This window comes from Ammodytes marinus (assembly GCF_949987685.1).
Source record: "Ammodytes marinus genome assembly, chromosome: 20".
NCBI lineage: Eukaryota > Metazoa > Chordata > Actinopteri > Uranoscopiformes > Ammodytidae > Ammodytes > Ammodytes marinus.
Window position 1 is genome coordinate 23,506,819 of NC_137224.1, and position 25,016 is coordinate 23,531,834.

General features: G+C 41.4%; 1 protein-coding gene across 1 annotated transcript; it reads right to left on the reverse strand.

Moving 5' to 3' along the window:
- Window positions 1-3,115: 3,115 nt before the first annotated feature.
- Window positions 3,116-25,016, reverse strand: naglu (N-acetylglucosaminidase, alpha). The gene is made up of 6 exons (XM_080049097.1): window positions 24,545-25,016; window positions 18,016-18,163; window positions 9,023-9,169; window positions 8,366-8,451; window positions 6,942-7,198; window positions 3,116-6,204 (listed from the first exon to the last, which is right to left on the reverse strand). Exons 1-6 carry the CDS (start codon window positions 24,955-24,957, stop codon window positions 5,000-5,002), a joined length of 2,256 nt encoding a protein of 751 aa, XP_079905223.1. The 5' UTR covers window positions 24,958-25,016; the 3' UTR covers window positions 3,116-4,999.

Consider the following 25,016-nt stretch of genomic DNA (forward strand, 5'->3'; position numbering starts at 1 on the left):
TTTTCACTTTACGCTGCAGCTCCGACTGATGAAAGAGTGTCACTGCCACAACGTGACCCTGTAAAATCAAAAAATCACTGCATAGAAATCTCCATCGGGATGTTTTTATCATTTCCTGATGATTTTACGTTTGCTTGTCCAGTTCAACTGACAGACAGCTGAGTGCTGTCTGATAAGCCGGACAGAGGGAGGAATCCTCCGCCTCTAAACATGTAAACGTTTGAAAAAATGAATAAATAATCAATTAGAGCTTGCCTAAAAATAAGTTTGCCATGTTACTGTTTATTGGATTTAGGATTTTAGCTCATTTGGACGCTGTTTGACCGTCTGTTTTCATTGATATAGCATATTGGCGATATTATAACTACTTTCAGTTTCATTTCTCAAACGTGATTAGTGTTCTAAAAGATACTTCGATTATAAAACAAGAGGTCAAAAATACAGACGATGATTAAACAAATTAATGTATGACTTTATATTTCCTGAACGTTAAATAACGGTCACCGGCCAGACGCTGTAGCCTAGGATCAGAGATCTGCACTCGATTGCTCTTCCTCAAAGAAACCGGATGTGCACATTTTTACTTGAATCTGAATTTTTTCTACTTGAATTTTTTCTACTTGAATTTTTTCTACTTGAATTTTTTCTACTTGAATTTTTTTCTACTTGAATTTGAAAACTTGAATTTTGAATTTTTATTTGAAAGTCATTTGGAATATTAACTGTTTCAGATTCAAGTAAATAAAATTCAGATTCAAGTACAATTAATTCAAATTCAAATGGATAATTCATATTCAAGTGTATACATTCGAATTCAAGTATCAATAATTCAAATGCAGGTTGATCAATTCCTATTCAAGTCGATCAATTCGAATTCAAGTTCTATCAATTCGAATTCAAGTTCTACTGACACAAATCTCTGCCCATAGGAGTGTGCTGAAAAACAATCTGGTGTTAATAAACAGCTTAGGCTCTGTAAACTGGCACTCACAATAAGGACAGGAGGCAGATTTTGAGCAGACACTCAGATTTGTCAAAAAAGGGATTTTGTCAAAATTCTCCTGAATCACTGACTCCATCTTTAAAAGCCCATGAACATACAAAACAGCTGTATTGTTTTTCTCTTTGGACATAGCATTACGGAAAGGAAGGTTTAATGCTCACATTGTACTCAAGGGTATTCTCTAGTGTAAATCATGGACCTATCATAAAGTAGAGGTTGACATGTGGTGTGCTTCTGATTGGCAGTTGAATCATCCAAAGCTTATCTAATGTTGATCCACTATGCTGCGTGACAGAACCTTTCACATGTCATTACACACTGATGGCTGATAGAACACAAGCCCTGCATTCCAAATCACATACTTTTCCCTTTTACTATACTACATACTTAATCATGCTGGTTTCTGTACTTCAAAATGCAATTGGATGTATTAGGGCATCCTGGTATTTTTGGCATACTTCCTCTGACAGGCATGTATTGGGACATTGTTATTCTTTTCGTAGCATACTGAGTAGTATGGAAGTATGGGGATTGGAACGCAGGGATGGACAGGAGCTCTAACTGTTTAAATCCCTCTACAGACATGATACTCATTATTTTCTCAACAATAAAAAAATATTAATCAAAGTGTTTAATGAGCTGTTTCATTTCTGGAGTCCTGTTTGGGTTTGTGTGGTTAGCATTGTGTTCTTAAGATTGTTAAGGAACCAACTTACTGTAAGCTTGATAAACATATATTGTATTTGTAATTTTTGTGTCTTATATTTAAATGTTAACTTAAGGGGAATTTATTTGAGTTATATTAAATAAGATTGAGGAAAAATGGTATTTAGATGGATTAATGTGGTTGGTGGTCATACATTAACCACATTCAGAGAGCCTATAGGACCTTTTATGGACATACTTCAGACAAACAAACCTTAACAAATACTTATTAAAGTAATTCACCTTCAGTAAGCTACGTCTGGATGATAAGACATTGTATCAGTTTGTCTTCTCTGTCCTCTCCAAACACTATATCCTTGTCTCCATGTATAGTATATGTATGTTGTATGTATGTATGTAGTATGTGTAAATGGTATTTTTGCATATCTTTTAGTTATTCATAGTGGACTTCTGGTGACTTAACTGCAAAACTATTATTTCTGCATTTTAAAAAGGCCTATATTGTCATTAAATAGCCTTGTAATATTGAATGATTCTGCTCCATTGTTGATAACATATTAAAGGCTGGTTATGAACATATACAGTATGATTAGAGGTGGTGGTGAAGCTTCAGTGGTGATTTGTTTTAAACATAAGTGCATTCCAGTGAATCAGCATATTTGCTATATTAGGAGTGGTCCATAAGGATACAATCCTTTATCACAGTAAATGTCTTCAAATAATACATTTTCTGCAATAAATAATTAACATTTGGTTTCTCCAGCAAGTGAAATACCTGAGCAGGTGAGATCCATCCTCATATTGAAGCAAACATCACATTCAAATCTATTCTGGTCATAGAACAGTTCTGCTAACACCCCACAGCCTAGAATATTCAATAATACTGAGCTTATACAATGTATGGCAGTCTAATATAAAATATAATACGTGGTTGAAAGTACCAACTTGCTATTCTTGTGTCATCCCCATTGTCCATACTGTGTTGTTATGTTGGTCTGTTGTGACTCCCAGGCAGAGGGCTCTCTCTTCAGCTTCCTTCTTCTTTTCCTCTTCAACCTTTTATTGAATTCCATTTTCAACACATCATCTGTACAATAAGGAAAGGGGCCTATCTGTTCCTATGGATGGGTGTAAGGTTTCAGAAAGATGATTTAGTAATGGAGGTTATGAAAATATTGGTCTTTATAAAAGCTATGGGAAGTTTTTGCTTTACATATTCCATCATGACGTGATGGCTTTGAATGTGCTGGACAGCTGGAGCCTGTTTGCTTCAGTTTCCTCAGGATCCTGATTGGTGTGTGTGTTTGTGTCAGTAAAAACAACAGGCGATGAGATGGAGAATGAAATGATACAGCCTGAAGACTTTTATCACATGCCTGAGTTGGAGGAATCTCGTCAATTTAATTAATCAAAAAATACAAAAATAGCATTTATACGAGACAGAAACCAATATTGTGCAAACTGGAATGTACATTATGAATGTAAGCTGTGCTCATCTACTGTAGTGACTACGTCAACACAGCACTGTCTATTCTCTCAAAGTCAATAGACAATATTCAGACAATATTTCAGAAAGTGGTTGATGTGCATCTCAAACCCTATATGAATTTTCTTATAAAAAATATATATGTAAAAAGAATACATCTAGGGACACAACAGTTATCTGCTAATGTTAACCATGAGCAATTGCTCAGCATTTAACAAGCCCAACTGTTCAATAAACCTTTACAGAAACTCATTTTGTAATTGTCCAATCTCATTGCCTGACAGTTATTCAAGACCTGCCAGTCAATTTGACCAGAGTAAGACACAATATTCAAATGATATTGAAACCAGAAGGCATAGGCACAGAAAGTGATAAGCCTAGGTCAAACATGTCAATGCCTATCTGATATCTGTAGTTGTAGTGTTATTTAAGAACAGTTCTACATGCTGGGGAATGTGATTATTTGCTGTTTTATGTATGACAGGGAAATGCTTGAATGTATTTCAATCTCTTTTCTTGGTTAGGGCTCTGTCCAAAGTGAAAAAAAGAACCAACAAGTGTTACATGCTGTACTTTGCTTGTTTAAAGCCCCTATCTCACTGGGCTGTGACAGTGTGCGACAAGTTGGAGACACAAAATTGCGAGAAAATATGCGAATTAGCGACAATTATCACTTGCAGTCTCACTGAGTTGGTACTTATGACACGTTTGAGAATGTCCTGGCCAAAACTTGCCGGGAGCTCGCATTTATTCTGCGAACGTCTGGCGAGCGTCGCACAAACGGAGTCAGTCTCATTTTTGTCTCAAATCAGTCGCAATTTAGTTTCATATGTCTCCAGACCCTCGCAAAGTTGTCTGACATTGCTCGCACTTTCTGACTCGCGGAGACTAAATTGAAAAGGGTTTGTGACGCGTGTGACACACCTGCGACCACTCTGAGACTATTTTGAGAGTAGATTTGTCGCACACATTTTTTTAACATGTCCAAAATTCAAGCGACAGGACTGCGCGGCTCTGCGACTCATGCGAGGAAATTGAAACCCCGCGAACGTTTCAAGACAGTTTAGAGACTCCCGCAAACAGTCGCAGCCCAGTGAAATACGGCCTTAACCTGTAAATGAACATAAATGCAACAATAGCAACAGCTTAGCATAGTGACTGTGAGGCTTCCTGAAGTAGCAAGGTTCAGTACCATTGTGACTGTACGCCGACCTTAAAGAAAACCTTTGCTAAATGACTGGTAACCAGCTCATAGCAAGAAATTCAGCACAGAGCTGCCGGGCGGATGGACACTAGTCTGGTGTTTGTCAAGAAATAGTTCCATGGGGGTTACATTGTCATTTTTACATTTCCGTTGGTACGCAGGTTAAACGGTAGAATGTGATACAGCATCAATGTTTTTACTTTGAGGCCAGCTAAGCTAGGCTAACCATGTCCTGATTCCAGCTCTTTACGAACAGAGATTCACCTCAATCTTCTCATCTTTCTCTGGGAATGTAAATCTGCATATTTCCAAACACATTGAACTGTCTCTTTAAAATCAGAGAAGTACCGATAGACATAACATCACACCCAATCAACCAGTCAGTCACAACTTCTCTTTCCTTGTCCTATTGAATAAGGCATGATTTGATATTTGCTCAATGTAAATGTAAAGTGAAAAATCCTTTATCCATTACTGATTGTACCTGTGGACATTGACTTTGTTAGATGTTGTCCATCAGCATGTTTTGGATAGCCATGGACCAGTGGAGGATGGAGGGAGACATGTTTTGGATAGCCATGGACCAGTGGAGGATGGAGGGAGACATTCTTGTTGCTGCAGCTCTGAGCCAGGCTTTAAGCTATAGTCTCTTTAAGGCTTGTGGATAATATTTCAGGAAGATCCTGCGAGCGATCTGATAGGTGTCTCCCTGAGGCTTGGTGGGGTATCTCCGGCTGTTGAAAATGAATCCCTTCTCCACCTGGAACACTTCTTGGTTGAAGGCGTCCTGCTTGAAGGGCCGCCCACTGTTCAGACACTCCACCAGGGTGTGAACGAACAGAGCCCAGCGCTGGGTGTAGTAGTCCTCCATCAGACCCCCCCACTCTTTACTGGCGTAGTCCAGGATCTCCCCACTGGGCCCCCACAGAGTCAGCTGGTTCCTGGCATTCATGTCATAAAGCTGAGCCTCCTTCTCATTGAGGGCTAGGGACCGCGCCTGCTCCAGCCACGTGCCCAACAGGAAGCTACGCTCGCTGCTCAGTAAACGATTGAGCTCGGGCAGGAGGTCGTAGACCAGCACCCCTCCTGCAGTCAGCAGCTCTGGCAGCTTGTGACTGTTGAAGGCTTGGACTATATCCTGGTAATAGGACGTGGTTAGGACCTGCAGCACCTGCCGAGTCACGTCCACCAGATCGTAGCGGAAGGTTTCCTTTGCTATGAGAGCCGGAGCCGCCTCCATCATCAGCTTCCAGGCTTTGAAGACGTGAGCCGGCTCGTACCAGAGGCCAGTGTTCATGTGGAGGGAAGGCCTGCGCACCAGCGGGCTGTGGTTGTGGTTCTTGTAATGGGGCACTGTGCAGTTATAGACGCTGGAGAACAGGAGCCTCCAGGCAGCAGTCAGGTTGTCCTGTGTGCTGCCATAGCGCCGTATTGCATACAGAGACACCCACTTAGACAGGTTGACCGGCTCCTTGCGCCAGGCCAGCTCACTCATCAGCTCGTAGATGACTGGGTTCTGCTCTATGCCCTCTGGGGTCATGCCCAGGCCCACCAGGGAGGAGTTAGGGAAGTGTAAGGCTTTGAAAGGACCAGAGTTGATGCTCTCCACTGTGCCAAAGAAACCACTGTTGCCCCCAAAGTTGTGCAGCATGCACCAAATGAAGGGCTGTCCGTAGAAGGACTCTGTGTAGGAGAAGATGGGCTCAGTCTCTGCAAACAGGTCCAGCACTATCAGCCTCCCCAGGGGCACACCCTGCAACAGGGCTCTGATCTGGGCCGGCTTCCAGAACGCTGCTTCACTGAAGAACAGCCAGCCCTGCATCAGCCAGATGGCCTGGGGATCCACTGGGGAGAAGAAGGGCCAATCAGCAGGGAGTAGAGACAACAGCTCATCACACTAGGGCTATTATTATATTGTAAATAAGGTTCCTCATATTGCACATTTCAAATGATTTACTTATTTTATACCGTTTGGTTTTGCCTTTTGTTGCACCTAGAATCTATTGACTGTAACAACACAATGGGAAAGTAAAGACAAATAGAACTTTGATTTCAATTCATTAATTTAGTCATTTCATTTTTATTTGAATGATGAAAAGCTACTTTAAAAATAGCCTGTGTCCACGTCATCATAGGAAAACTCTGAAGCTGTCCATCTATTGTAAAATAAAATCTTAAAAGATATGAAAACATATACAGTGCAAAGTGAGTCATTTAACATCCTTGCTATTAACATGGACAGTGAATTAAAAAATAGTCAATGTCCACAGCATCACCTTTGCCACTAAGGCTTTCCATGGCAACCTACAGGAGGTCGCCAGCGAAGCAAAGTCCCCAAAAAGATGAAGTGAAAAGCTCCTCTACGGGCAGATTAGTGTCTGGTGCCATACACTCTGTTTCAGTGAGTACATTGGGATTATTAATGTTGGTTTTGATGGTGTGTTTTTTAAGAACCAGTATTTGAATATTTGCTTTGAAAAAACCAAGGCGTATTGGAGGCCTGTCAAATGGTATTGGGGACAGCCCTGCTAGCTTCCATTGTACTACTATGAGCATTGAGACAGGAACAGTACGCTACTCACCTGATGTCATGGAGGCAAAGACAGCCTGGCTGACTGCAGACAGGTAGGCGGGGTCAGAAGAGGGCGGAGTCATCTCATTGAAGGTGTCAGTGTTGTAGATGTGATCCGTCCCAAACTGCTTGACCACCTGGGACAGGTAGAGGGAACCTATGTGGAGGAACAGGGGGTCCAGAGGGTCTAGGATGTAGGCGCAGGAGATGCTGCAGTTGAAATGAGCCCAAGGCCCCAATCTGGTTACATTGGCCTCTGGATATAACCTGAAACACAAAGAATACTTCAGTCATACAAAAGATTTGGAGTCAGACATTTACTTCTGTGTGCAACACAAGCATTACTGTTTCTGACAATGTCTTCATGTCACACTGCTTATCTGAAACTCAGACACAGAGTAAACAGGATTTAGACCTATTCTGCCTCGCTACACTCAGTCTTCAATGGGGATAACAGTGCACATTGTCTTCCCCAGAAAACCTTCTGCACTGTCAGACCCAAAACACACTAAAGTAATATGGTGAAGAATAAAAGAAGTGAACTTGAGAAAGTTGCAATCCCATCAACTTGGGCACCTGCTGCCAGGGACACATTCCTCTGCCAGTCTTTTATTCATGATGTAAGCATACCAACTCACACTAGGCCTTGTACCGTGCTCAAGAGTCCTGACGTCAATATAGAAATGCAACTGGTCCCCTCGACGGATATTTAAAAAAAGTTGTTAACTAAGAGTGTGTGTTGGTCTGATGTGGAGGTGGAATGTTTGCTGCCAATTTGGCGGGATGAAAATATTAAAAACACACTAAAAGCTAAACCCGCGTATTTTCCAAACAAAAACACGCATCCTGATGACTTCAATCAATGCATGTGTCATATGAAGCCAGACTGACGTATAAGCAAGAAGCAATGGTGCCTAGGCCTGGAGCTTAAGGAGCAGTGTGAGTGGGCACAATCCTGCTTAAGCACGGAACGGATCAACCGGGCCAAGTGTGAGTGCACATTTAAAAGTTTTCATCAGACCCATAAGTATTTGAATCCAATACCTCATGAAAAATAAGCTTTGTCAAATGTATTGTAGTTTTACTTATTTCAATGTGTCCGATACATATTTAATCAACATTTAGGAAAATATAAACATGTAAACATAAGCATAACAACTGCAAAATATCTAGAGGACTAATCATGGCCACAAAAAAAAGAACTGGTGATTGTCTATTAATATACTGTCTTTTTATGTCTGTTGTTGTTTTAGTTTTTTCTGAGGGTAAGTTCTGAGGGGGGGGGGGGGGGTGCTTACGGAAAAAAGGTAAAAAAAAGAAGAAATAACTATGAAAGAACAATATGAAGAAAAAAATAATAACAATTGGGAATCATCCCTGCTTGAAAAAGCCAGCCTAGTACACTTGTCAATAGAGCAGGCAGGCAGCAGTCACCTGAGGATCCCCTTAGGAATGCTCCCAGAGAACGCTGGCAGCACCGGAGTCATGCCAAACGATCTCATTCGCTCTAGAATTCTAAACTGCAAAAAGAGAGGAAATGTCACGTGAGAGCAGATAGTAAGATGAAATCCATCAGTCCACCTTAAATATATAGATTAGTTCTTCTCTTACATGGAATAGAAGGAAAAAAAGCAACAGTAAAATCCTGATTATCAGTTTATGTAGTTGTATGAGCAAAGTGTTTCTATGAAGGGGTTACTAACATCATTTAATGTTTTCACTTTCAACTTGACCTCTAAATAAAGTTGCCTGAGAGTGAGGCAAAAGCATTGTAAATGAACTAGAGCTGGCGGTAAGAGAGATGTCCTGCTTCTCTCCATAGTAAGGCTGGAACCATACAAAAACTCACCATCCCATTTGTCATTTTTGACCACCGATACATACCACGATTGTTTTAATTAAAAAAGCATTTTATTTAAATAACATTTATAATATCATCTAACTTAATGTAACATTTAATAACACATAACCTGAATGGATTTGAACACAACAAACTATATAAGCAACATGAATAAATGATTGGCGATTCTCGGTTGGATACACATATTGTTAGAGCCCTCCTCCATAGTGTGTGTAGGGGGGTGTCAGTACCTGCAGGTAGAGCTGGCTCACATGCCAGGACTGGGGCAGAGGTCCACCGAAGCGGAACACGTTTCCCATACGGTTCCAGGCCAGAAACGCTGGGCCGGAGAAGTAGTCCTCTATCTCTGACTGGTTTAACCCAAGTGCTCTGTAAACCTAAATGTACACAACTACAGCTCAGTTCACTAACTTTTGCACATACAACAGTTGGAAAATAATTTGTTTTATTTCTTTTAACAAATGATTTCTGGAAAAGAAAAATTTTGAATTGATAAAAAAAACATCTGTTATTTCATATAAAAAATACTGGTATTGATAAAAATGAATTAATAATGGTTAAACACAATAAAATTCCAAAATGCTCAAGGGGTTCACAAACTTTCACACAGCACTGTAGATCAAAGTGTTTTGTATACGCTCCACATGCACACAGATCCAAAAAATTGAACTAAATGGCTTTAGTAAGCATTATGGGTGTGAAGGGTCGACATTGCATTGTTCACATCAACTGGGATACGTCTATCTTTAGTTAAGTACGGGCCCTCAGGTATTGAGGGTCCGGAACTTTTTGTTATCCACCATACGGCCATTCGGAAAAAGGTAAAACCATTTTATGGAACGGTAGAGGCCTTTGGGAAACAGAACTGCCATTTTACAAAAGTGGCCTGTCAGTGGACAGGCGGTATGTCGCAGTAGAAAATATGCATGTGACAGTAGGAAATGGCACCGAAATAGTACAAAAAGGTTTATGACACTGAATCAGTGTTAAACGATAGGAACCTGTAGGCCTACCTTGATAAAACATTAGTAAAAAAAATAGATGAAAGTCTAGTCAAAAGATGCAAAGAACCAACCCGGGCGGGACGCGAACTCAGGTCTGCTGAAGGGTTTGCGGACTCTCTTCCCACTGAGCTAAGGGAAAAGCTGCAAGTTAAGCCCTAGGCTACAGTATTTCTAGCCCTAGACCACAGTGCCACCCCCTGGTAGATAAAGGGGCCTGCCTCTCTAGTCAAGGCAGTATGGTGCTAAATCTCTGTTATCGATTAGTCAGACCTGCTCAGGTGGCTAGGCTAACTGCTGTCACCGGAGCAAGTCCGACTGTTATATAAAGCATCTGTCATTTCAACAGATCGCACATATCCTTACAACGGAAAGGACCAGAGACATGAATAAATCCATTTATTTACGGTGCTATGTTGTGATATAGTGTCAATAAAGACCAAATATATTTAGCTTTACATTTACGGCAATACCTGTCGTGAAATTCTAGGGGGGAGGCGGGGCGTGCCGGTTGCAGAATACCATTGTTTGGACTGACACTACCGTTACAGACCGGCACAAGCCATGGTATGTCAGTGGTCGCCGTGGCACATGCCACATGCCGTTATACGATCTCGGCGTCTCTCCCATAGGGGTCAGCCATGATTTTTTTTCATCCCTTATTTACATGACCTGAAATACAGTCAAGTGACATCTACTTTGTGGATTTCCAACCTATCATCACCAAATTGTGTACACAGCATCAGGGGACCAACATACACATGTGTATAAAGTTTTAGCCAGATAACTCAAAAAACATGGCCGCCCTTAACGTAAACGTCTTCGCAAGAGCGGCCATTTTTCTGCAGATTTGCCACGACTGCAACCTTCAATTGGCCACAACTTGGGACTGGAGTTTGGAAAGCGCGCAGCAGCGGTTTGTAGAAGCGTTTGAGCCGGGTCGACGGGTGGGACGTCACCGATGCAGGGCTGGTGGTCGGCGCCGGGGGGCACGCACAGGATTTTCTAGTTTATCTTTCATCTCTCTGCCGTGGCTGTGACTGTGCGCCTGTGTGTCTGTTGTGTGTCCGCAGTGCTGGTTGATACACACACTCACTGAGGGGGACAGACGGAGATAGCTTTTATCTTCTCCAAATATTTTGTGTAATTTCTTTTTTTTTTTCTCAAGGTTTATTTATTGGTATTTTTGACGTTTTACAGAATGCAATGCAGATACAATTAGATTCATACAATTATAACCCTCCCCCCCCACCCCCACCCCAACTTGCTCCAACAGAGCCCCACCCCTTTAACAGTAACACTGTACCATTCTATAACAATAGCATTCAGGGATCACATTTGAAATGCACATAAGTAAAAAGACAAAATCAAAACAAAACCAGAAATATGCAAACGGTTAAATAACAGTCTAAGGGGAAAATACAAAAAATAAATACAGATTGAAATTAAAATTACACCTCAGTAAATCAGCTACAATAGAGAAGGAAATGAGGTCAGCAGCACTAAACTCCCATACTAGCATAATCTATCCTCTCCACATAGGTCAAAAAAGGTTTCCATATAGCATAAAATTTCTGAGCACACCCTCTAGTGGAGTAACGAATCTTCTCTAACACTAAGTGATGCATCATATCTTTAATCCACATTTTAAAGGTTGGGGAGAACTTCTCTTTCCACTTGAGGAGTATAAGTCGTCTGGCCAAGAGAGATGCAAAAGCTATAACTTTTCTTGCTTGGGACGTAAGATGTATATCCTGTGGAGTAACTCCAAATACTGCGATGATAGCAGAGGGTTCTATATGTACTTCTAAAACATCTGAGAGGGTTTTCAATATCAATTGCCAAAAATTATTAAGTTTCGGACAGGACCAGAACATGTGTGAAAGCGTAGCCGGCACTTGCTTGCATCGGTCACATATGGGATCGATAGGTGTGAACTTTGCCAGCTTTACTTTTGACCAGTGAAGGCGATGTAAGACCTTGAACTGGATGACTGTGTGACGTAAACAAATAGAAGAAGAATGTATCCTATCTATGGCCTTCTTCCAAACTTCATCAGAAAGCACTGTCCCCAAATCTCCCTCCCACCGATTCCTTACTGATGTCAAGGGTTCCAGATTTTGTGAGTTTAATAAAGAGTAAACTGTCCCAATGGTCCCTTTGGAACATGGGTCAAGTTTCAGAATGGATTCTAAAAGAGAGTTGGGTGGTTGTGATGGAAAAAGAGAGTATGATGCCGATATGAAGCTACGGAGCTGTAAAAATCTAAAAAAATGTGAGCGGGGAATATTATATTTTAGCATTAACTGACCAAAGGATATGAAAGTATTATCTACAAAAAGATCCTCTATTGTATTCACTCCTCTTCTCTCCCATTCATGGAAAGCTCCGTCTATAACTGATGGCACAAAAAGGTGATTTCTCGCAATAGGGGCACAAATCGAGAAGTGTTTGAGAGAAAAGAATCTCCTAAACTGTTTCCAGATCTTTAAAGAGTGTTTCACAATTGGGTTTGAGGAAAATCTGGATATAGGATCTGGTAGGGGGAGTCTTGAACAGAGCAGGGAGTACAAGGAAGTTGAACAGGATAAGTTCTCCAATTGTAACCACGCAGGGGCATTATCATTAGATGGGGATTGCTTCCAATATAACAATGTCCTAATGTTGGCAGCCCAATAATAAAACTGAAAATTAGGAAGAGATAATCCCCCTTGCTGACGATGCCGTTGTAACATGCTTTTCCTTATTCGAGGGTTTTTCTTGTTCCAAATAAATGCAGATATCAATTTGTCAATTGACAAAAAATATGATTTAGATATAAATATAGGAATACACTGAAATGCATACAAAAATTTGGGTAGCACATTCATTTTGATTGTATTAATCCTGCCTCCCAATGACAAAGGTAGTAGACTCCAGCGTTCCAGATCTAATTTAAGATTAGAAAGTAATGGTGAGAAATTAGCTTTAAAGATGTCTTTAACTGTGTGTGTTATCCAGATTCCTAAATATTTAAATTTTTGCACACTTATTTTTAGTGGAAATGAGTCTAAATTAATTTGCTTAGCTGCAGTATTCACTGGCATTATCTCACTTTTTTGTAAGTTTATTTTGTAACCTGATATTTTGCCGAATTCTTTGAGGAGATCAAGTGTTATTGGAAGGCTAGTTAAAGGGTGGGTCAGATATAAAAGCATATCATCAGCATAAAGAGACACCTTGCTCTCCGAGCCGTTTCTCTGTATTTCCTTTATATCAGCCTCATTGCGAAGGGCGATTGCTAATGGCTCGACTGCAAGAGCGAACAAAAGGGGTGACAAGGGGCAACCCTGTCGGGTGCCACGGTGGAGAGGAAAATAGGAGGAGAGATTATTGTTTGTTCGGACAGCAGCTAATGGAGAGGAGTAAAGCAACCTTATCCAAGAGACAAATTTCTCACCAAACCCAAATCGTTTGAGGGTGTAAAAAAGGTAATCCCACTCCACCCGATCGAAAGCCTTCTCGGCGTCGAGTGATATCAGTATTTCTGGAATGTCAGGTGAAGCGGGATCATAAAGTATATTGAACAGGCGTCTAATATTAAAGAAAGAATTCCGTCCTTTAATAAAGCCTGTTTGATCATCAGACACAATTGAGGGCAAGATTGTTTCTAAACGACGGGCCAGCATTTTGGAAAGAATTTTACTATCCACATTTAAGAGTGAGATAGGGCGAAATGAGCCACATTCTAGTGGATTTTTATCTTTTTTAGGAATGAGGGAAATTACTGCTTGGCGCATAGAATGAGGAAGGGAGCCTGTGGCAAGTGACTCTTCAAATACAGATAGCAAGACCGGGGCAAGTTTGTTGGTAAACTTCTTAAAAAATTCACTTGGGAATCCATCAGGTCCTGGGGATTTTCCATCTTGCATGGACTTGATTGCACTAGTAAGTTCCTCTATGGAAAATGGTTCATCTAGATCGAATGCAGTCTCATCATTAATTGTAGGGACATTTATTTTCCCAAAAAATTAGTCAAACAGAGTGTGGTTCCCAAGGGTTTCTGTAGCATATAACTTTGAGTAAAATTTACGAAAACATGAGTTAATTTCTGAATGATCTGTATGCCTAGTGCTCAATTCATCATTTATCTCAGGTATAGTTCGATCTGCAGTTTTTTGACGGAGTTGATGGGCGAGGATTTTTCCAGCCTTTTCGCCAAATTCGTATGTTCTACTTTGTGTTTTATTAATAAGGTTTTCAATGTGTCTGGTTGACAATAAATTGAACTCTGTTTGAAGCGCCAATCGTAATTTAAGTAAATCATTAGTTGGGGTAAGAGCTATTGTTGCGTCCAGATCAAGAATTTCATTCGTTAGTTGTTCAAGTCTTGCATTGCGACATTTTCTTTGCCGTGCACTGTATGATATTATCTGTCCCCTGATGTATGCCTTCATTGTTTCCCACAATAATGAAGCAGATATTCCTGGAGTCTGATTATGCTCGAGGAATATAGTTATTTCAGAGGAGATAAATTTAATAAAATCTTCGTCTGAAAGTAATAACGAATTGAGACGCCAGGGACGATAGTTGGCATGAGAGACCGGTATGTGTAGAGTCATCAACAGGGGGGCGTGGTCAGAGATAACTATTGCTTCATATTCACATTTAGTCATTAATGGAAGAAGCTTCTTATCCAAGAAGAAGTAATCTATGCGTGAGTACGTCCCGTGCACTGGTGAGAAGAAAGAGTAACCTCTAGATGTGGGATTTTGAAAGCGCCAGGCATCAGATATACCGTTTGTGTCAAGAAATAATTGTATTTGTAGAGCTGTATTGGATGTGGTTGTAATTCTGGATGAACTGCGGTCTAGGGCAGGTGATAGCGCGCAATTCATATCCCCTCCAAGTATAAGATTGTGCGTATCCATGTTAGGGAGTAGAGCAAAAAAGGTTTTGAAAAAAGAGCTGTCTTCCCAATGTGGGGCATAAACATTAGCCAGGATAACTGGTGTATTATATAGTCTGCCTACTACAATTATATAACGCCCTGAGGAATCTGTTTCAACCTTTGACATAACAAATGGAATGTTCTTATTAATAAGGATGGCCGCTCCTCTGGACTTTGAGTGAAAATTAGAATGGTATGATTGACCGACCCATCCCCCCCTAAGTCGAAAATGATCAAAAGTTTTAAGATGTGTCTCCTGTAGGTATGCTATCCCCACGTTTAATTTATTCAAATGAGACATTACTTTCTTTCGTTTGACTGGATGATTTAAAGACTTTACATTCCAACTTATAAAGGTAACATCACAACTAGCTGATCCTCTAGAAGTGTCTGTGTTAGCCATGATCAAATTTGAGAGAAGAGAAGATTGGTGTAATGAAAGTTTTGCATTTCCCAAAGTGCTGAAAATATCCCTGAGGAATAACAGTAAGATAAAGAAAAAACATACAGTTGACTGAGTCAGGTACAGTGAATCCCCACCCCTCACCTATCCGAACAAGGTGACTCCCAACCCCCTCGCAGAAGTATCTACACATTTAAGTGCTTGTAGAAGGATGCGCTAGTTTACTTGAAAGGCAGAACTCTGCTAAAACTTATATAGAACTTAGATTAGCATAAGGCACATTGAACATTACATATATCAAAATGTTCTCAACCCAAAGGCGTAGAGTAAAAAAACAGTAAAATAATCATTGAAATAAATAAAATAAAAAAGGGAGAAAAAATAAAATAAAAATAGAATATCTATTTAAAAAAAATAGAATAATAAAATAGAGATAAAATAAATTAAAAAAGTTCACTGTCTACCATCTCAGTATCAGGATCTCAGGTTCATAAATGTATAATAAAATGTTGAAATAAAAATAAATAAGGGAAGACAGCGTTGCATGGCAGATTAAATACCATGAGAGAAAAAGTAAATAAGAAAGCAAAATATGGCTGTAAAGGAGTATCAGCAATCACCTTGTGTCTCCTTTTTTACATGACAAACAGCTGAGTGATTTTAGAAGGTCCTAACATAGAATCAGATGAAATAAAAAAACAAATAAATGTAGGAATAGGTCTACTAGAACACAATATCTGCAATATCCTGTTCAGCATACTGATATCTCTCGTCAATTGTAAACACAAGACATGACTAAATGGGACCTTTTTTAAACAGATGTTGGTTGTTCTGTGCTCTCCACACGTATTCATTCATATGGCCTAAGTAATTATTATTCGGAGCTATACAGTCTTTCAATCAAAACGATGTGTTCAGATAATAACACAGCACCAACCTTTTACTGTGATGGAGGATAAAGTCACGTCAATAAAGCCATGGTTTACCAGCCTTATGTAGATCCATGAAGGATTTTGGTTTTCACGTAGGTCATGGCATCTTCTGGGCTTTGAAACTGTCTCTCAGTTCCATTATGTGTGATCCGGAGTCGTGCTGGATAGGAAAGGCCATACCTGATACCATCTTGCCCACGGAGCAGCCTCTTCACTTCGTTGAAAGCGGATCTGGCCTGTGCGACACTCGGGGGGTAGTCCGGGAAAATGGAGATGGCGGTCCCTTTAAACTTGAGTGGTCCGGATTCCCTGGCACGGCGCAGAATGTCAAAACAGTCTTGGTGGTAGTGTAATTTTGCCACGATGACTCGGGGTTTGCCGTCAGGTTTCCTTGCCTGCAGTCCTCTGTGCGATCTGTCTATCAAGACGTCTTTATCCAATTTCAAAGCTTCTTTTAGCAGTTTAGAGACCGCCGCAGGTGTGCTGGAGAGTGGGGTCTCTGGGACGTTTAGTATCCGAATGTTGTCCCGTCTCATTCGCCCCTCCATGTCGAGGCATTTCTCCCGTGTGTTGGTAACCTCTGTCTCGAGTCTTCCCACCCTAGTTAGAAGTGAAGTCACGTCATCGGAGCATGAAGACAGCCCGCGTTCCATGTCGGATATAGTTGTTTTCATCGTGTCCACCTCGGAGCGAATTGCAGAAGTGTTGTTAGCCACCTCCGCCTTCACTGCATGTAGCTCGGATTTGACGGATTCAAATTCCTCAGACAGGACGGACTTTAACTCCGTCCTAAGCAGGATAGCGATGTCCTTCTTAAGTGCTGTGAGGATTTCAGCTTTCATGTCCGCGGACTCCATTTGGCTAGCTGGCCGAGGCGAGTTAGCGCTGATGCTAGCGGATGTTGAAACACTCGTACTCGGGGCTTCAGGCCCAGCTGCTGGGGATTCTCCGGGGAATTTGTATTTGTCGAATTTCAAACGCAAACTGTTGGCCATTGGCGTAACGCTTTCAAGTTTTAACTTAACTAAAATGAGAACAATACACTTATAATAGTATTTCGTCGCCTTTTGAGGGTATAAAGTGCCAAATAAAACTTTTAAATTCAAGTTTCAGCAGAGCATGTCGTTTTGCTGCCTACTCCATGCTCGCTCACTAGCCAACCCCATATTTTGTGTAATTTCTGATTTGAAATGAATGAATGCGTGTTTCCAGACACATTGAATTCATTTTCAATAATATAAAAAAATGATGTTTTCTGATTTACTGAGCGGTAACAGGTGTAGACGTGTACATGTGCACACCCCTAGTACACATGCCAGGCCAGTAGATGGCAGTGACACTTTGTAGTGGATAGCCCTTGTGGTGCAATTTGGTGCATGTAAATAATCTGTCTCCTATGGTCTCAGCTGACCACAATGACGGACACACCGTGCAGCAAATCTACACTTTGTTGGAGCAGCGTTAAGAAACCTAACTCAGAGATAACTGCACACACACAGCTCGGAAATCTGCTGATCTGTTTATGTTGTCTTCTAACCCGTGTGGCTATTTGACTGCTAATGTAAAACACATGTGTGGAGTGGAGCCGTGATGTCATCGTTATCACAGGGAACAACATTGCTATTCAACATGGTGACGCTTGAGTTACATATTCAAATGATTCCACTCTGGAACCTGGTATTGAAAAGGTTCACGTTCAGTGCCCCAAAACGCTGTTGACATGTAAACGAGCGGCCCCCAAACGTAAAAATACTTTTGAATTTATGTTGAAAACTTTACTGTGGCACTGATAATTAATTTGGTATCTCCTACTTTCCTGCCAAATATGATCATTTTAGAATTTCATTGTTGTTCTAAATGGTTACAGAAAATAATACATTTGAATCCTGCGAATGATGCATTTAACAGTGTATTGTGGCTGAATGTAGACTGAGGCATGTCATGACTTGTCCTGTACCTCCAGCCACAGGGCTTCCTGACCGGTGAAGGCCAGAGGTAGATTGATCCCATTGAGGGCCATCCAGTCCACCTCTCTCTCCCAGCGGGGCCAGTCCCACCACACAGAGGAATAGCTGAAGGTGCACACATTCTGGTAATACCGGAATCTAGACACAAACACAAACAAATATATTGATTAGAAATGTGTGATAAAGTCTGGAAGAGGATTTGATGCGATGGAATGAGATAATATAACCCAGCACATATGAAAATACAATTTGAAAATCCAACCAATCAAATTTAAGAAATAAGCTGCAAGACAACAAAGAAAATCTTGTCTGTAATTCAAGCAGCTTCACTCTCATTTATCTTCACCTCTTATCCGGGGTTGCGTCGCGGGGGCACTTTCATCATGCACACCGTTTTCAGAAATACCGTGTGCATGATGATTTTTCACCGCGTAGAACTCTTGAAAACAGAAGACATGCTGCTAGTGACTGGAGCGCTGCTGGGCTGTGTCAGCAGCTACTTTCCTGTCCCTTTCTGCTCAAAATAAATATCAACTCACGTTTGTTCTAGTGAAATGCTTTTAATGTGAAGCCAGTGAAATGCTTTCATTTGAAGCAGCAGCCCGATGCTCTGTTTTTATTACAGTTTATTTCCATCACTAAACCACAGTGGGCACCACTGGAGCGACATGTGCAAAACTCTAACAACACTATGCACAGCAGCGGTTTGTGTGGACTAAACTCTAGCTCGTTTTTCATTACAATTTTAAAAACTCTACACACAAAAACTGTAACAGTAACTTAACCTGTACGCTCTGATCTATAGATAGTCTTTTTTAATGTAGAAAGCCATGTCCCGGGCATTACTTGAGTTTATTCGTTGCTAGAAAAGCCATCAGAGTACACATCTTTCACCAGCCAAAGTGGCGGGTGGTCTCTCAATAACTTACTACTCGCTTAGACTACACCCACATTCGAGTCATGCACAAGACTCTCCGCTGATCACAGTGATGGTGCAGCAGACAGAGACACCGTGCATGTTGCCTTCTAACTTCTTACTCACATGTGGCTATTTTGACAGCAAATTGAATAGGCCTTTTTTTATTAACTTAATTGAAAAGGATTTAGCAATACATTAAAAGTACTCCATAGGTCTTTATTGCTATTCACATGGTGACGCTGGAATTGCGTTTTTAAAAGATCCCACTCTGGAACCTGGTTTCAAAAGTTGATACCTGTTGACGCTGTTATCATGTTAATGATAGGCCACAAACCTAAAAATACCTTTTAAAAAGGGACACTGTGTAACATTTTAAGTAATGTATTAGCTAAAATCAATATCCTCATTCATAAATATGTCCTCATTGGTGTAAAATCACCTCTGCCAATAATCTGAATGATCCTCCTGAGCGGAGAATTACAAATATTAATATTACATTTTTTACATTCTGCGGGCAAGTCTTATGGAGGAATCCATGTTGGAAGCATCATGGTTGGAATGTCATTAGGTGCATTGTTTTGAATTTAGAATTGTTCTTGTCCTTGAATGCCACTGTAGCTTCTGTTATTATTCGAAAGGGGTGGGGTTACCCAGGGAGTGTTGCATTCTAGAACTTTCACCACTAGATGCTAATATATAATTATTCAGATATTACACACTGCACCTTTAATAAAGTGCCCCTTAGCTTCTCTCCCTATGGCTAAGGCCCAGGCCACACATCCTGGGTCTACCTCTGTAGTGTCTGTATACTGCCAAGTCTCACTTTCTATTGTTGTTCACACATCCAGCATCTCACTTCTAAAAGCCCTGTTTTCTAAATAAGTCACTTACTCTGTCTTTCCGCATATCCCCTCTCAAGTTAGCACACTTAGAGGGGGTCAGTGTACAGGGTCAGCCATAGTACCTACTAAACTGGCATTAAAAACCTGCACTGTAAACCATATAAAACAATCACAGAAGCACTGTTGCTTTTTACACCAGTGGATATACGTAGGTCTCAGACACATGCAGCAGATAAATGATTGGTAGTGTGTTGCTCTTCACCACTTAATGCTAGTCATGGGAAAACTGTGCCGTGGTTTCTTCAATCTAGCTACTGTGCACATGACATAACTGGGGGGAGCTGATGCGAGTCTAATGCACACCAGATAATTGAAGGGAAGGGTACTTTAAAGGACCCCGCCGTGGTACAAGTGTCCATAGTGGCCACAGTAAACAATGAAAAATAATGCTTGACAATGCTCCATTTGTCATTTGATTGCAGTGTTGCAGTTGAAAGGGGCCTGGGTTACGTGACCCTGACAATCCAAACACATACAGAGCATGGCATCCTCCTTTGTGAACTGTATTGTGCTACGTCACAAAGATATTTAGTCATTTTATTCGCCACACGGCATAGAAAAACTAACTTGAAAGAGGAAAGGCTCCCGTGGCTGCTACAGAGAGCAGCTGGCACACATCCAATGTACAGCAGCAGCGTGACTTGGATTTGGTGGGAAAACATTTACGAAAAAGTTGTTGCTGATGTCAGTTAAATGACACTGTGAATGAATTGTACAGAACACACACACACACACACACACACACACACACACACACACACACACACACACACACACACACACACACACACACACACACACACACACACACACACACACACACACACACACACACACACACACACACACACACACACACACACACATACACACACACACGCCATAGTGTTTACAATGCAACAGCCACCTATATCTTCCTTGCACTGCAGCTCGTTTTAAAAAATAGGCCTTCCTGAGATTAGCTGAAAATCAGGGTATAGAGACATAGGGGAGGACGGGGTGAGACATCAGGTAATGTGAGACACCCCCTGTATCTAGGACACAGAACAAATTTTTGGTCATGTGAGATATATGTTTTCAAGCCCCTCTCATTTCCCCTTGGCAAAGAGAGGACCTCATGGTGATGCTCTAAGCATGTTTTTTTTTCACAAAAATGTCTTTTTTGCATGTAAAAGTAAATTTTCTTGCTGTCAACTTAATCGATTGTTGTGCCAAAGCAAATTGATTCAGGTAGAAAAACTTCTATCATACATGTTGATGAACTACCAACATATGAAACCATGTGATGATGATAACTGAAGATTAGCCTGATTTGCTGAGAGAGGTAGTTTTTTCTCAAATTGTGGCAGTGGGGTAAAGTGAGACAAATGCTGTGGGGTAAAGTGAGACAGTGTCTGTGCCCTCTTTTAATGAATCCATTATATTTGAGGTAGCAAGGAGACTAGTTTGAATAAGACAAAAGACAATGTGGGCTGGAGGTGGGGATTGATGGTTGAAGGGGTGTCAGCAAGGGCATGGTTTGGCACGTATGTATGTGGGGGACAGGAGAGTGACCTTTAACATCAATAGACTGTAGAAACATGTCTTTATTCAATGAATGATCCCAATAAAACTAATTCTGAAAAAAAGACTCAAAAGATAAAGAAAAAGACAGCTGATTCTAGTCCTGTGTTCTGAGTACCAAGCTGTTCTAGCTGGTTCTGATTGTCTTTAGCTCTGACCCCCAGACACTAGCTGGCTCTAAGGGTCCTGTGTTCTGATCCCCAGACTGTGTTTTAATCTAACTGGTTCTATCTGTCATTTGAATGTTAATTATTGAATATGAATTATATTTTGCATTTCAGAGTTACTTTCAAGTGTTTAGAAAAATGTTTTGCTTAAAGGGACTCACACCCATCGTGCAATTGAGAATTACAGCACTATCATACCATCCCGCCTCCCTCCAATGCCCCCACACCCTCGTTCCATGCTTGTATCACTGGTTTCACTTCAGAGGTGTCGGCCAGAATACCACTTATGGCCAAAGGCGTCAGACTATAAGCATGAGACTAGGAGAGGAGGAGTAGGGTTTTATCCGCTCTTTATTTTCCTTCTTTCACAGGCACAGTCGCATATAGATCGCGGGAAAAGAACAAAGGTTTAAACTCCGCTCGTGAGGAGACGTTACAACAGCTGTTGCGACCCGCATGCAAACTATATTATAACAGCGATCGGGACTGCATGTACATACTCACACACGGGTGATTCATATTTAAACTCAGATAAACACGTGTCCATGTGGAATGATCGCTTACTGCGGCAACGCTCACACATCTGACCGAGGGAGAAGAGAACGGAAACTAAACAGGCTCTCTGTCCGACTGACGTCACGGCCCTAACTGACTGCTATCCACACTGAACAAAACACATCTTAACACACTATAAGAACTAACAACACTGTAACTTATGAACGTTGGGGCCTTTTCTACAATGGTCGCTACTCGCTACTGTCTGCCGTGGAATCAAAACAAACCCTCTAGTTGAGAATGCGCAATACAGGCAAACAGACAGGTCTGTCGGCCAATCAAATCGTTTGGTCCGAACGATTTGATTGGTTGAATTTTATATATATTTTTCATAATATTATGAGATTGGATTTTCTGGATTTTCTTTTTGATATTCTGTCTATCACTGTTAAAATAAACCTAGCTTTAAAATTATAGACCGCTCATTTCTTTGTAAGTGGAAAAACTTACAAAATCGGTGAGGGATCAAATAGCCTACTTATTTCCTCCACTGTATGTCTTCGGCCATGGTTGTCAGCTATTCACTGCATCAGCTAGGGTTAAATAACTTGTTGCCAACTGGTCACAGACTTTATGAGACTCTCCCCTCTGGCAGGAGGCTGCGGTCCATCAGGACCAAAACCTCCTTCCACCTGAACAGTTTCTTCCCCTCTTCAGTGGGGATACTTAACAGGTCCAGAGTCCGCCTCCCCCACTGACTGACACTGACTCAATTCGTAAATGTTTACAAATTTTAAGTATCTTTACCTTAGTTTTTATTCTATTTTATTCTATTTTAACTTATCACTTGTTTATATATTGTGTTATATTATATTACAGTCACTGTTCGTTCATTGTTTATTGTCTTATTGTCTAACTGTATGCACCTTATTCACCAAGACAAATTCCTTGTTGGTGTAAAACCCTTCTTGGCAATAAAATCCTTTCTGATTCTGATTCTGAAACATATTAATCACTGCAGTTTTTGACCGATGGGGGACTCGTGCCTAGCCTGGTCCAACCAGACCATCGTACTTCATTTCATTTGTACAGAAGGTCTGGAACTGCTCTATTGGCATAAGTTCACTCACTTGGAGGCGGGTGTCGAAGTTTAAAACTATTGGATCTGCCCAGTGCCACTCTGGATCAGCCAACCAATCGCATAACGTTTGGTCTTGACGTATGTCATGAGCCAGCTTCTGGCGGTGCGTTCCAGTTGTACTGGGAACTAGAAAATTTCCGACTTCACTACATATTGTAGTCTATGAATCTACCGGTACCTGACAACGGTAACTTAGAGCCTAACGTTTAGTAATTTGGATGAGGAAGGTTGTAGGCGTCCATACTTTCCCGAGCAGATGCACTGGAACACAGACAGGTCGAAACTCGGAACTACCAAGTAGTAGTTCCGAGTTCCGAGTATAAAGGAACGCAGCATTCAACTGAAACTGGAGCGCGACTTCGACGTCATCGTTCTCAGCCACTCGCTCTGTTCGCTTTGAACTGCCAAAAGTCTGGCTGGAGAAGGAACCCATGAATACACCGCAGCCCCAGACTGACTACTGAAGTGAAATGAAAATTGAGCGGAAGTAGGTAGGCGGGCGGTGCCAGGCTAGCTTGTGCCTATTTCCTTAGTTAAATCCAGGTGGTGACTTGTTTTTTTGGATCGGGCAGTGTAGCCTATTTGAGAGAAACGCTAAGGTGGACAAGCACAAATGAGTCATTGAAAATGTACTTGTAATTGTTTTCATTGGCGAGCGTGTGTCTTCTTAGTCATAGGCTACCTTGCGCTCCCATAATAATAATACATTTTATTTAAAAGACGCCTTTCTCGGCACCGTACAGACATTTAAAACTTTTAAAAAGCAGCAGTGAGCAAAATAAAAGCAACAATAAAAACAACAGAAAGAAACAGAGCAATTGACATCAAATGGAATAGGCAGTTTTAAACATCTATGTTTTGAGTTGTCATTTGAAATTGGGGAATAAACCAATGTTTCTGAGTTGGGAAGTAGGCTAGTGAAATCTAGAGACGAGGAGCAGAGCAGCTGAACGCTCTGCTCGGTGAGACGGCCGGAGGGGACAGACAGGTGTATGGAGGAAGCTGAAAGGTGAGCGTGGACGTATCCAACGGTCTCCATGGCAACAGTCATTGTTTTAGAACGTTCGTGCAGAGAACTGCCGTGAGTGGTTCAATACAAATACTCGTTGTGCAATAAGACCAGCATGCAACAGGATTTCTGTTAAGTTTATCAAACCTAAAGGACAATATTTTTACTACTACAACTATCATGCAGCTAACTCACCAAATGACATAGTCGTTTGTGGATTTGGGTTTACAGGGCTTTAAAAGTGAAATAGGCAGTGCGTGGAGTTGTGGATGTGTGTGAATGAATGGTTTGATAAAGTAGGCTATGTTGTTTGGAACACTGACCTGTGCTGGGTGTTGATCCGCAGGACGCCGGTGAGCCTGGGCAGAGGACGGGGCAGAGCCAGCTGAGAACCGGACCACGAAACATGGCAGTTGCAGAAATACTTCAGATAGTTGTAAATGCCCGAGGCCACGGCCACTCCGCTGCTGCCCGTGGCCACTATCTTATTGTTCTTGGTGGAGCGGAGCTCACACACGTCCAGGCTGTCGTTGGAGAGGCTGCTGTTGACCGACAGGATGAACTCCGTGGAGCGGGTCCCCAGCAGCCGCTTGAGCAGCTCCACCACGGCTCTGCCCTGAGTCTTGGCGCTCGCGCTCGCTTTAATGTGCTCCAGAGTGGGAAACTTACAATGAACCGTTACGAAAACACTCAACACGACGACCACAAGCAAACTACAGCCGCTCCTGGACGACATGTCGACCCTCTCAGCCAGACCAGGCCAGAGTTTCCCACCGAACGACACGTTTAAAAACA